Below are 14,628 nucleotides of genomic sequence, written 5' to 3'. Positions count from 1 at the left end.
CATACTTATGAATATTATATTGTATTTCTGCCAACAGATCTCTCTAAATCCTACACACTGGACCTTTAATATGCACTTGAAGGCCACATTCATGGTGCCCAAAATCTAACTGAAACTAACCAAAATGCCAAATCAAACCTCTGCAGTCAACATGTATCATCAAGTCTGACAACGTGAATCATCAACAAGACTTTAAAGGACATAAAAAAGGAAGGAAAGGTTAGAACCTTCTCCATATAACACAAGTTGATGTCATTATTATGTGGATAACTTGACAACCTCTTACAGTATTTAGAAAAAACACACAACTTTTAGTTTATTCATTAGAAATAAATATGGAGACTAAATGTGGTGACTTGTTTCACCCCTCTTAAGGACAAGGACTTAGAAATTAAACCATTATTGTTAATGTGCTGTTATTTAATACTCTAACACAATTAATCAAGGATTTGCCAAACTGAAAAAAGGCTAAACTTTTAGAAAATAAAAGGCAAAGCTTGAAAGACCTAACATGTCTGGTTTATGGTTGCTATGACTCATTTTCAGGTAAATGACAAAGAAATCCTACAGTTTCCAGTGAAACATGACATTCACCTGCTAACCTGACAATGATGATGATGATGATGTACTCCAGTGTCATTTCAGGTAGGAAGAACGTTAATATTTCCTCTTTGTTTGGTAGAACGCCATTGTTCCACACAGCGACACACTCAATAAGTAATGATACAACAAATAAAACGGCTGACTGCACATCATTATCTGACGGCGCTGCAATTAGCACAAAATGTTCTTATAATCACTGCAGTTCGCTTACTGAGCAAATGACTTGCAGATTTTCTGATCTGTGCGAAGCCAAAAGGATGTTCTCTGAGTCTCCAGCCAGCGGATCACTTTCTGTGGAAAACCTCTCAAGATAAATTCTGTTTTGTTATCCTCTGTGTACTGAAGAGTGACAATAAAACAGCATTGCTGTCATTTTCTTTCAAAATTTAGTGGGTGGAGAGTTAATGAGCCGTCCAAAAAAAGTAATTCCTAACCAGCGAGCAAAGACTTTCAACGAGTTTAATTGAAAGGTTTGTGTCTGCTTATCAGGACAGGGGGACAGCTTCAGTGTGGGTCAGCTGAGCCACAGCAGAGCCTGGTGTCTTCATCTGACAGCGGAGGTGAAACATTTTCCTCCTCTCGGCTGTTTTTCACGGCTGTTTCCTTTGACAGAGACGCTCTCATCGCTGCCAGCTTTCCCAACGTTACACATCAACAGCAAGGTGAGACTGCGCCCGAGCTGAAACTGAACCACAATGTCTGGACGTCTGTCACCACCTGACAGCGGCATTCAGTAACAGGATCCTTTGCACTTTTGACCATTTGAAATTCTTTAACACGTTCTTATCAATATCTGACTTGGGGGGAAAAATGGGGGAAAAACAGCTGCAAATTCCACCACACGTTGTCCCGAACTGAGGCGAAACAATGCAGCAAGCACGCCTGACACCCCTCCACAAAACACCAACAGTTGTACTCAGGCTTATGCCATAATGTTGTAATGTAGTGTCTTTCAGTTTTTTTAGGGCTTCCTGTGAGTGCACGTTTCTCTCAGCGGTCAGGTTTGATAACAAGGCTCTGCGGACCTCAGGGGAAGCCCCCTCCTCTCAAATCGCTGTTGTCATCAGATAACCAGGATGCCATTGTGACAGAAGAATCCGAGAGGCGTGGGTCAGCATATCACTGGCATCACAAATAGTAGGAGCTGTTAAGTGCAGGGTCTCCTCCCGCCTGCTAAGCCCTCAGGGGATTACATGTGTATTAATAATAATGTATATATCAACATCCCAAAGGCTGTTAGACTGCCAGCCCAAATGGACGACAACAAACAAAGACAGCTGGTTAGAAGGACCACACCAGCGTGTTTGCAGGTTTAAGAATCAGTTGACCCGTTTTAGAAATGAAGACTGGTTTTACTACAGTCTGTGAAAGTCATTTCCTGTATCTGTGTCACATGGGTTTGGCCGCTGCTCTGCCTCTTTAGGAGACTAGCAACAGGTGCTGAGTCCATTCACTCCAATGGGAGAAGTGAACACAGATCAAGACCGACTCTTTTGCCCCGTAGTCAACAAAGTTTATTTTCTCCTGAAATGGGTCCAAGAGATCCAGTGACACAGGTATCTCCGCCAAAGATGCTCTGTAACAATATCAAGCATATTAAGCCAGCAGATAAAAAGCTGCAAATTGAGGCCCAGACGTTGAATTCAGCTATAGTGTTGCATTGTTTTGACATCCATTCTCACGCCGTTTGCAACACCTCCAACTCTTGGGACTGCGCCCACTTAGGAGACAGGAAGTGTATTCCACACGCATTGGTGCAGCTTGTGATGCATCATCTTTCGTTATAGAGCATCTTTGGTGTGATGTCTCCTGTGGCTCTGGAAGGAGTTTCCCATAATCCTCAGGGTAATCTCAGTCTGGGCCTCAGATTTTTAACACAAAGTCTGCATTAGGATGTCTTTCAAACAAGGGGCTCCTATGACAAAGCAAGTTGCATTGTGGGAAATGTAGGATCTAGGATTTTCGGGGAACCTTGGCTTCCATTTATTTCTGTACAGCATGCAAATCTAGTAGCGCACTCTTGAAACGTGCTTGTGTTATGTAATCCCTCACAGCTGAACTGCTGTTTGTTGACATTTTTGGTCAAAATTGCTTTATTCTGTTAATTCATTTTAAGTGTAGAGTAAATCTGTAGTGCTTGACCTCACTGCAACAGTGCAACTTGATGTTCAAAGTGTGGACGAGTAGGTTTTTCCAGCAGAAATGAAAGGAAACCGATGGCTGTCTGAGGGAATTACCGTAAATCCACATTTCTAAATCACAGCAGCATTGTTTGCAAAATGATTATTTGTAATGGAAAGTAATTTGTAGCAGCTAAAATAAGCAAAACCACTGGTTCAGTCCTTGCAGTGCTGAATCTCACTAAATTTGTTATTTGGGCAGCAGCATAGCCAATTTCAACCAACAAATAAATACAAAATAAACAGCTAAGACTGAAGATAAGTTGTGTTTTATAAATCCATGGTGATTGAAAGAAATCCATGGGTCCTGGACAAGGTTCAAGGTCTTAAATAAGACTACAAATGACATCAATTACCAGATATTTGATGAATCAAAGCAAAGGCTGCACCTCCACAACTGCACCTATCCATGAACAGAGATATTTGAGTTTAAACCAACAAAAATTCACTTGACTAATGACTAAAAATAAAAATCTTACAGAGAAGCAGGTGGCATGAAAGCAGGCAGACACCCCTGCTGAGAGTCATAACTGAGTCTCACTGCTCTTCATGCAACACCTGGGTCATGAGGCAAGAGAAGAATACGTGCGCCAGCCTCCGCCATAGATACTCCCACCACACCAACATACAAGCTGTCATATCATTTACAAGGATAAGTGCTGGGCATAACCACACAGAGCAGGGACACCGTAAGCAATCTGCGTCAAACAACTAAAATAGTCATCGTGGAGGGTGGCTTACGTGTGAGCACAACTTGCTGAAACTCTTCTCCCCGGGGAGGAGAATGCATCCATAAAAAGTAAAACAAATAGCAGGGCTGCTTTTTGGAAAACCCGAGAGGAAATGAATGTTTTCGCACGATGCGTCCCCGACAAAACAGATCAGAATGTGATGAAGGGTGGAAAATGACAGGGGGCATGTGTTATGAAATGGCAAGAGAGTGTTCAGTCGTTCTTGCCCTTGCACCAGCAGACGGGAGTCTCATTGAGATTCTTCACATCAGGAGTCCTGTCGGCAGGTGCGCCGTGGCCGCGGGGCGCAGCGTGCAACCTGCGGCAACTTCCAAACAAAATCATCATTCGTGCACAAGCAAAATGATGCCAATGAACCGTCCCCCCCGAACACACACACACACACACACACGCACACGCATGCACGCACACGCACGCATACACACACACACGCAAACTTCCCCCATGATCGAACTTGGATCGCTCATTTGCTTAATTGACGCGCCGTCCGCCGCGTCTGAAAGCGTTAATTGGCGACAGGAAAGTGAAGGCAAGGAAGCGGCTCAGCTCGCACCGATTAAATTATCTTTACTTACAGTTCTCAAGAACTGGATCTCATCTTCCCCTTCTCCGCCCTCAGCCATGGCTGTGAAGGAGCCTGCTCAGACTCTGGAAGCCACCGCTGACTGCCGGCAGAAACGCGACGCTGTGCCTCTCAAGCCGATATTAGCATAGAGCTCATCCACAGCCATATAGGGCAGCCCGGCCGAGCCCCCTCCTCCCTCCCTCTGTCCCCTCCTCTCCCACCTACCTACCCCCTCATCCACCCTTCCTCCTCCTCCTCACTCCTCCTCTTCCTCCCCCTTCTCCCTGCGCCCCGGCGCCAGCAGCAGCAGCAGCAGCAGCAGTGCGGACCAGCAGACGGATGGAGCCGGGGCATCGGAGGGCGAGCTCCCGGCGGCGGTGATGCTGCTGCTGCTGCTGGCAGCTGTTGCTCCGCTGATGATGATGGGTGATGATGCTCAGGAGCTGAAACACCACCACTTTTTAAAATGTCTTGGCCGATTGAGTCAGCAGTTCGAGCCGCTCCTTGTCTGATAATGTCGCATGGTGGTCAGGAGGTGGACTTGAGTGGCAGCAGCGGGGCTGAACTGAATGCAAAGTTGTGAATGGCTCTGTGAACCTCACCCTCCCTCACCCCTCCTCACCCATGCACACACATTCATGACCTAACATTTCACACTTGTGTCCATAAAGTCTGCAGGTGTGTAGAAGGTTGAATATACATTTACTCAAGCACTGCACTGAAGTACAAATTTGAGGTACTTGAGTATTTCCAGTTGACTTCAGTTCAGATGGAAATATTGTACTTTTTACTCCACGACATTATCTGATAGATTTAGTTACTAGTTACTTTGCAGACTAAGGTTTTGCATACAGAATATGATAACAAAGCATCATGTTTCATAAGTTCATCACGTTTTGTGCATAAAGTATATTAAACCAGGTGGCAGCCCATAGAAAATAGTTCAAATCACCTTCACTTGAAGATGATGCATTCATGTGTAATAAAATCCTAATTACACATGAATGCATCAGTAAATAGTAAAACACTCACAGGAGCATTCAGCATAATGAGTACTCTTCTATTTGATGCTTATAAGTAGGCCGACATTTGCTGCTAACACTTAGGTACTGTACTATCAACAGTGCAGGACTTTTACTTGTAATGGAGTATTTTCACAGTCTGGTACTGCTACTTTTGCTGTGCTGGATGTGAATACTTTTTCCACCGCTGATGTAGAAGTAGAGTTTGGCTTGTTTGTTGTTTATGAAGTATATTTACGGCCTTGCTTAATTCCTTATTCCCTCACTATAATCATGCACATGCTTTATCGTCACTTATTCGCCAACTTGCTTATTTGTGCTTGCTTTGTTTATTCATTTTAGAGAAAGAAAAGTATACACAGACTGAAAACTCAGATTCATGCAGGGTTAGGTTTTTGTTTCTTTGTTTGTTTGTTTGTTTGTTTTTTTATAATTTTTAAGTTGGTTTGTTGATCCACGATGAGCAAATCTCTGTATGTCATTTGAGATTAGCAGCAGTGGTCTGTTGTTAGAGATAAGCTCTGTGTTGCTGTGAAACTGGTAAATTTCACCTGTCTGTCCTCTCTGATTAATTTAACTTGATTTAAACATTTAAAAATGATGTTAGTAAGATATAGAATATGAGAATTTAAGTTCAAGCGAACAATGCTTCTCTCCCAAATCTAAATATTGTCCTGGACCATGCAAATCATTTTTCCTAATTGTATCTACCTTTAACACCAGTTTCTATACAGAGCAGATCCCAATTAACCCTCGTCATGTCTCCATATGTACACTTCATATGGTCTCATGTACTGAGACACGAGGAAAACCTGATCCGGATCATGTTTCCTGCCGAGACATCACTGACATCTAGTGGCCATCTAGTGAACTTCAAGCGTATACTGTATTTGACATTGTATGATCTGAAGGCCTGGGTAGCTTTTATGTGAGTTCCTCGACAGTTTTGCTCAACTTTTGTTCAACTTTTTTTGAAAAGCCAAAAAACTTTGACAGTAGGAGCGAGTGAGACCTTTAGTTTGTGTTTCTACATTTACCAAATCAAACAGCATCATAAATACCATCCAGTCTCATTGATTTTTCCCATTTTGTGGCATTAACCGTAGAATAAGTCAGACTTGTTGTTCAGTGGATTTATCAATACACAGCACAGTTAGAATGGTGATATTTCAGAGCCATGGTCGGGGTCATAGATTCTAACTTGCACTAACTTCGGTCAGATAAAGGATGAATGAGTTCAACCTCTTAAATCACCTACTGTCTATAACAGAGAGATTAAATCTGCCTGAACCTGTTAATGGGATTGAAAAGTTAGCTGGTAATTTTTCCAGCAGCTTTGCTTCGCTTCTTTAATACAAGGTAATAATAATAATAATAGGTAATGAAATTATGGAAGATTTGAATAATTTCAAAGGCTAAAACTGTGATGCACACTACACACCTTTTTTTATTTTTTTAGTTATCTAGTGCACTCACAGCTATCTGTAAAGGTGCCGTTGCTGTGTTGTAAGTGACATCAACAGCTGTTTGTTTTCTTTAAACCTCTGTAATCCATCAAAGACAGCTGGCCAGTGGGTCAGATTAGCCCTGTGCACGCACTGAGTGGTGTGCAGCTCAGCATGGTGCACAGCTGACCTAAATCAAGTCCCTGTTCACCTGGTCAGTAGGTGGCAGGAGGGCAGATGTGACTTCTGTGTTTCAGGTTAATATAGAGATTATAGGTGAACCTGCAGCCTTATTTCTCCAAGTTTATCTCAGACAGTGTTGGAATGTAACCAAGTACATTAAGTTCTACCATTTTCTGCTACTTTATATTTAAAATTCACAATATTTCAGAGGGAAATACTGTACTTTTTACTCTACTCCATCTATTTGGCAGCTATACTTACTAAAGTTATTTTACATGTTAAGATTTTTCATGCAATGATCAGTTCATGAAATACAATGTTACAGATTAAATTACCCAAGAACATATAACGTAGTTAAAATGGACTCCTCCTCCACCCTGCTGCATGTCAATTCTATTTATACAGTAATCAATCACTAATAATAATAGAAAAAAACACCGACAGAAATACTGGAAGAAATGACAGTTGATGTTGGTTTACTACCACTTGTTAACCAAAGTAATTAAGTTTTTTTTTAAAAAAAACAGACGACATTCAGTGGAGCCCGTCTTTAATCACTTATACATTGATGTCAAGAGGATTAGATTGATTAGCGTTAAATCCTCACTGAGCCTTTACCGTCTGTTTGTTTATGGCCCCCCTCAGTACCTCTCAGGCCTCACATGGATTTGTGAAGTGATTCTTATCCAAGGAGCCAATAGGAGTCAGTCGAATTCTCATAGACAGCGCTAATTGGGTGAAGCCTGTGCGTGTCACTGCAGTGGGCGGGCCGTCGTCTTCTGTCACCTGAGCGACGCTGCGGACAGTGAAAAAGCTGCTGCCACTCGGAGGGATGCAACACTTATGAGTAAGTAAATGCTTCAGTACACATTTTACTGTTAATTTTGGCCTTTTTATAGGATGAAGCTTCAAAATATTATGAATTTTAGCCAGTTTTTAAAAAGCATTATCAATATTCTGACTGAATGTCAACAGTTCTGACTTGCATATTATCTTTGAACAAACCTGCAAACAGTCAAGGAAAGTACAAGCGCCTCTAAACTGCACTGAAGTACAGTACTTGAGTAACTGTACTTAGCTGCATTCCATTATTTTCATCAATGGTTAATGTACTGATCATTTTCTCGGTTAATCGTTTGATGCATGACATTTGTGGCACAACTTCCAAAACCGCAAGATGACATCTTCAAATAAATTGTTTTGGCCGACCAACAGTCCAAAACCCAGAGAGTTTGAGTTTAATATCACAGAGAACTAACAAATATCCACATCCGAGAAGCTAAAACAACATTTCTTTATTTATTTTCTTGGCCATTTTTGTTTGAAAAAATAACTTAAATTGTTGTTTCTGTTAACTGTCAGATTGTTTCAGCTCTACATCACTACATGTGTGCAGCAATTTGTGTCTTTTGTTTGCATGCAGCTTTCAGGTTTTACAGACTGATCCTTCTGTGTCAGGATTCATGTAGCTGTCCAGGTGAGACCGAGAAGTCAACCCCACCTCCAGAGAATCCTGTTATGCTATAAAGCTTTATCTGTGTTAGTCAAACAAAATGGAGAACACTCACAAAACCTTACACCTCTACATCCCGATCAGTGAGAGGAGTTGTGTGAGCCCATCCCTCTTCTACTGCAGGGGCCCAGCTACCCCTTTTAAAGCCCCTCTGAAGCCCCAACGAGGACTAACTTCTGACTGCAAGGAGGAGGGTCCAGAGGTAACAGTGAAGCAGGGTCAAGCAGACAAATTCGGCCTAAAAGACTTTAAAAAGTCCCTCAAAGCGTTGGATCACTCCTCCGAGATCCGCTGGCTGACAGAGTTGTTACCACTGTGTTTGGAGTGTCAGGCTTTCATGAGCATGGGCAACCAACAGGGCACAAAGACGAAGACGAACTGTCATGGTTGTCCTGAGAGTCGAGACACTTTACCGAAATCCCCCAGATTTCAGATCCCTCGGAAGAGAAGGAGAAGAACGGAGGGTCTAGTTTACACCGGCACCTCTCAGCAAAACCTCAAGATGACACCCGGGACGCCACGGGTGCCTCTGAAGGCGAGGAGGCTGACAAAGCTCCGGATAACGAGCTCTCCTACCTTCGGGGATTGGGACTCAGAGGAAGACAGGCCGATCATATGCACTCCTGCAGCCAGGAGAAAGAGAGCTATGAGAAAAGAAAGAGCGTCAGTGCTGGAAGAAAGGACCAGGAGTCCACAGGAGCTAAAGCCAGCATGGAGAGTGGAGCTGCCTGATGCTTCGTCTGCAAATTGTCCTTTCAGCAAAAAAGGCCCTTTCTCTCCCAGAAATGATTTATCCATAAAGGAAGAATGTGCTCTCCCTGACTCAGACTCAGACCTCTCTGAGTATGACAATGATATGCACTCAGCGTATATCACCCTTACAAGTCTGGAGCTGACCAGGAAGACAGAAGACAGTACCAGGAATACTCAAAAAGCCCAGATCACCCAGGCAGAAAGAGACAGAGATCAGGGAAAGAAGGCAGAAGGTGTAGAGGAGAAGTCCTCTCAGCGGAGGTGCGAGGAGATGGGGAAGACGGCTGCAGCACAGCGAGTAATGAGCAAGATTGAGGAGGTGGAAGGGATCATACGTCGGGTGAGTCTCACCAGTTCCGACTGGATCAGAGAAGGCAGCGACGGGAGGGATGAAGGTCAGTTTATCTTGGATGGATGTGTTAGTGAGGAGCAACACGGGTGCAGAGCCGAATTTGGTTCCCAGAACAAGGGGTGCAATGAAGACAAACCTCTGCTAATTGAGGAGCTTCATGCTCTGGGTGAAGCTCTGAGCCAGAGTCTCCGTCAGGTCCTGAAGATGGAAGGAGCAAAAGCAGAGGGTGAACCCTTCACAGAGGCCAAGGAGACTTCTTTCAAGCCAAATCTCATAGGATCCACAAGAGGGCCTCTAAATCTACCATCACATCCTTACCTCTTCACCTCGACTCTGCCAAATAATTCTTCACCACCCTCTCTTTCACGTGGCGAAACCTCCCCTGTACCTTCACTGTCTCTAGCTACAATCCTGGACGTTTCTCAGAGACCATCCAGCAGCTTTGAAGGCATGTCTCCCATCCTGTCGCCTCTGTTCACATCCAGCCAGCACTCTCTGCCTCTGAGCCTGACTGATCAGCATGAAGAGGACATCTCTGAGCGCCACACAGGGTGGTTAAGCTCAGCTGAAGACAGGTTATTCCCCCGGTGGGCTGGAGGCAGCACCACAGTCTCTGGTGGGACAGGAAGTCATCAGAAGAACAGCAGGAGGACTTCGGCTCAGGTGAACCTGAGGGTGAAGGACCAGAATGAGACGCAGACATCCAGAAGCACCCGTGAGGCAGAGGCCAGTCAGGATGATCTACTGTCAGGTAATAATGCTGCTTATGCTACGACAACAGCCAGTAATAAGTGAAGCTGAGGTTCAAGGTTCAATATTGACCTGTGTTTATTTCATGGCTGCTCTAGACCTTTTGATCGTATCACATGACCTTCATCATCAGATGGAGTTTGCCCAGTTGTTTGCATTTTATGGCACAGAATGTGATAATTTACTAATGATTTTTGACATATACTCAACTGACAACAGTACAAAGACAATATATTTAATGTTTGACCTCATCAGCTTCATTGATTTTTGTAAATATCTGCTTATTTTGAATTTGCTCCAGCTACACGTTTCAAACAAGTTGGGACAGGAGCAACTAAAGACTGGGAAAGATGTGAGATGAATTATGTTCCAGATTCAGTTTATTAGCATAGAAGATGTTACAAAGCCTTTTGAAGGATTTCATAGCATAGCTCTGTCTTTCACATGTAGCTTGTATCATTCGTGTTTCATCACGTGCTTCATGGTCAGTCAGCGTACGGTGGATTAAGGAGGACAAAACACCTCTGGAAAGTTTTCAGCTATGTTCCAGGGTGAAGAGGGATGTGTGTGCAGAACAGCATGACATTAGGTTTTAGCGGATGCTCAGTGAAGTGAACGGGAGGAAGAGCAGACGGCTTTAAAGGTGGAACGTGCTGAGTCCTGACTGTCAGATTTACACATTGATTAAGACGCTCTGAACTCCAGCTGGTGGTGTCTGGTCTCGTCCACCGCTGTAGTCTCACACACACACGCACACCATCTCTCACCGCAGACCTGAAGGATGTGTGGTAGTCTGTAAATAATGAGCGCTTGCTGCTTTGACATGCCGCCATGTCTCTGTGTGTGCGTCTGTGTTCGCTCAGGCATGAAGTACCACTGAGCACCTGATGTGGATGCCCTCGTAGTCCTGTGTGCTCACATGACCCAGAGGAGGCTGCAGCATGGGGAGGGGGCTTGTCATAAGGATGCTTAAACAACCGAAGAGCCACTATATAGGACTTAGGGGGATCTATTGGCAGAAATGGGGTATAACATCCATAATTATGTTTTCATGAGTGTAATCACCTGAGAATAAGAATCGTTTTCATTGTTCAGTTCCCTGCAACCTCAACACTAAATGGCACTAAATCCTACGCACTGGTCCTTTAAATGTAAATAAGCGGTTGCACAGTGCATACATGTAATGCAGTTGCACATATCTTGTTATGACACTTATTTTAATGCAGCTCACGCTTCATTGTGAGGAAATTCTGTTACTTTGGTGCTTTCTATGTGTCCTTCTTTGTGTTTAAACTCTCCAAAAACACATTAATTTAAGAGGAATGCACATACAAAACAGGTCTCCCCTGAATGTGGATTATATGGTTCAATGTTCAAGCATCTTTCTGCTGGATTTACATTTGGAAGATAAAACCCCCCCTTAAATTATTAATTATACTTTTTTTATTATTCTGTTTAATTATTTAGAATCTGTTTTTTGCTGTGCAGCTTTCTGCATAATTTTTACTTAAATTTCCAGACGAGATTGCACCATTTACAAAGGTACCAAATATGAAAGCTCGGATTTTGAGAAAAATTGTACAAAATGATGCACAAGACATCTAGAATTTTTCTTTTTGATAAACTGGTGGAGTCTCGGGTTCCCGCTATTTAACATGATAAATGATATTCAATATACTGAATATGAGGTTATTTGAACAACCTCAAAGCTGCTTCGGGGGGGCTAAAAAGGGAAAAGTACATGTTAAGGAATGAAAGTGCAACTCATTTATGTGCAGAAATGATTGCTTGACTCTGGCAGGCCGATCACTCCAGAGTCTCTTCCTCACTTTTCAGGAAATGAATTCTCAACCAGGCGGAGCAGCAGCACGCCTGGCTGTCCAAATAGGATTAATGCTCCGAGCTTTGTGAAATACAACACATCTTTAGAGGATGATGATTAGAGTGAGAGGAAGAAAGGCGTGCAGAGCCTTTTGAGGGTTCCTCTCACAGTCCAGTGTTCTGCTCAGTTTGGTCAAATTGAGGACAGATAACTCATTCCCATAAACTGTTTAATCTGACTCGGAGGGCGCTTATGTGTCCACCGGAACTGGAATCATTGTTGGCGCTCTTATCTGAAATGACACTGAGAGATTTACTGGAGAGCAGCTCGCTCTCTGTAGCAGAAGATCGAGTGAGGACAGTGTGGGATACATAGACAGAATCTGGATGCAGGAAGTGAAAGAAAACACAGTCCTCTCTTCAAGGTTGAGCTGCCTTTGACCACATCTGGTATTAGCTGTTTTTATCTAAAATGCCCTAAAGGAGCGTCAGAGCATACAGAACATTTTCACCTCGAGGACAGTTTGAACGAAGCCCTTATTCCAAACGTCACATCCTACTGGACAGAAATATATAAACAGATAGTTTGCTTACTATATATACATCCAAATTAATTATTACTTAATTCGATAAAAATAGTGATAAATGGCATCACTTCAAACCCTGTCTCACAGCACGCCTGCAGTCTGCACAGTTTTTCAATTAGCTTGTTTGGTCAGGGATCAGCGGCTGTCAGCTTCACAACACCACGCATCAATCATCCACCTCTCATTTAATACTGGAATAATAATAGCATGTAACTGGTAGAGGTGGCGATGCATTTAATGTAAAACTACACAAATTTGCTCCCATGCATGTTTGGTGTGCATGGCATATGCATTTAACGGGACGTCACCTAAATGTGAACACCCTGAGAGAAGTTGTCAGGGTGCAGAAAGTGAAAAAAATAAAGAATAATTGTGTAATTAGTCTAAGATAAATTCAATTTAAAATAATTAATTTTCACATTTAGAAGCTGTGCATTTAAATCCTTTGCGTGTGTAAGATTTAGGGGGATCTATTGTCAGAATGTTTTGGCAAATCTGTTTTGCATGTTATACTGTGTACATGGCTGCAATCTGCAAATTCACCACTAGATGTCACTAAATCCCAGAGTTGACATTTAAGTAACAGCATGTGTTATCAGCAAAATTTCTGCAGAACAGATGTCCCTGTTACTGTTTTACTATAAATATGATGAATTTAATATAACTGCTAATTAATGTGTATGCTGAAAGTAGTAGTAGAAGTGTAGTAGAAGTGTATAAAGGGGAAATAATCAAGCACAAGTACCTCAAATGTGCACTTGACTAAATGCACTCATTACATTCCACCACTGGTATATACTGTGTGAGTTTCTATCTGACATGCTTTAGGGCGGAGTTGCCCAAACCACATTGAAACTGTCAGATTAAGTGTCATTAAACAAACACATCTGCTGATTTTTACTTGCAGTTTGCGATTGATCAGGATTCTGATTCGACTCCCTTTCTGCAGATGAGGCTCTGCAGAGGCAGGAGGAGATCTGGCAGCAGGAGGTGGAGGAGTCTCTCTCCTTCTGCAGGTCACTGTCTCATCCCTCCAGACCCAAACACATCGACTTCTTACGCATCACAGCCCCTGACGATGACATCACCGATACACCGTCAACCACACCTCTCCCACTGGAGTTTCAGGTGAGTGAGTTAAAGGCCTGATGAAGAAGCTAATAGGTGAAGCTTGAGTTCACCATATTTTATATATTTTTTTGTATTGTATTCTGTGGAATTATCTCTGGAAAAACATTCAGCGATCTGAAACGTCCTCATGTGAACGATGCTGCCTCATCATGACACTGACCCACATTTTCACACGACAGCGGACCGAGGTCGCGTTGGGGGCATTGCTTCAGTCGATTCAGGTTCAGCAAATGGCCCGACAAAGAGTTCCTTGTGGTTACATAACAGAAAGGATTTAAAGCAACTATGTAGGCGCATTGTATAATCAATGGTATCTGTATTGGCACGAAGCTGCAGTTTAAAGGGTTTTAAAGCTCTTAAGCTCGGCATCTTTCCCTCTGTAAACATGCGTGTGTGGAGATGTTGGCCTGTACTCAAACTTTAGATGAATTACGAACATTTTGACCACTTTTTGAGGGTTTTGTTTTTACACTAAGAGAACATGTTGACTGAAAGTAACCATTTAATAATCATTATATTAATAATTATTTTATTTATAATGAATTCTTAAAAGATGCATTTATGGACAATCAGCTCCAAAACAAGACCTTTATCGAGCAGCTACTGCAGTTATTTCCATCTTTGCATGTTATGGGGTTTGAAAACTTGTATGAATTTGATAAGAATCAGGTGCGACACAATTAGCCATTTAGTGAAGACCATTTTACTGCAGTTGCTCTGTATCATGGCGTGTTGATCTGCTGTATAAAGTACGTTAGACACACACCGTATTTCTGCTGCCTAATGCAGGATAAAGTCCAGCGTGTTTCTTCAGGAGTGTGATTCTAATGCTATTTCATGGGATTATCTGCATTCATTCCTATTACATAAACTCAGCTCACAAAAAAGCCACAGTGTCCCTCCCCGGGAATGCAAAAGCACTATATTAACATTCATATGATTAAGTGCAGCCGGTTAAGGCGTCGCTGCAG

At 42.7% G+C, this 14,628-nt stretch overlaps 1 protein-coding gene across 4 annotated transcripts in view; it reads right to left on the bottom strand.

The window, feature by feature from the left end:
- The window catches only part of ryr3 (ryanodine receptor 3), a 102,039-nt gene extending 97,779 nt beyond the window's left edge, over positions 1-4,260 (bottom strand). For all 4 annotated transcript variants that reach the window (XM_076756220.1, XM_076756222.1, XM_076756218.1 and 1 more), the window contains exon 1: positions 4,111-4,260. In XM_076756220.1, the coding sequence (XP_076612335.1) occupies positions 4,111-4,158 (48 nt within the window). In that variant the 5' untranslated portion in view covers positions 4,159-4,260. The remainder of the gene's footprint in view (positions 1-4,110) is intronic.
- Positions 4,261-14,628: the final 10,368 nt, after the last annotated feature.

Source organism: Chaetodon auriga, chromosome 18 (assembly GCF_051107435.1).
Source record: "Chaetodon auriga isolate fChaAug3 chromosome 18, fChaAug3.hap1, whole genome shotgun sequence".
NCBI lineage: Eukaryota > Metazoa > Chordata > Actinopteri > Chaetodontiformes > Chaetodontidae > Chaetodon > Chaetodon auriga.
The sequence above is the reverse complement of the archived record's forward strand: the minus strand, read 5'-3'. Positions and strand labels throughout refer to the sequence as shown.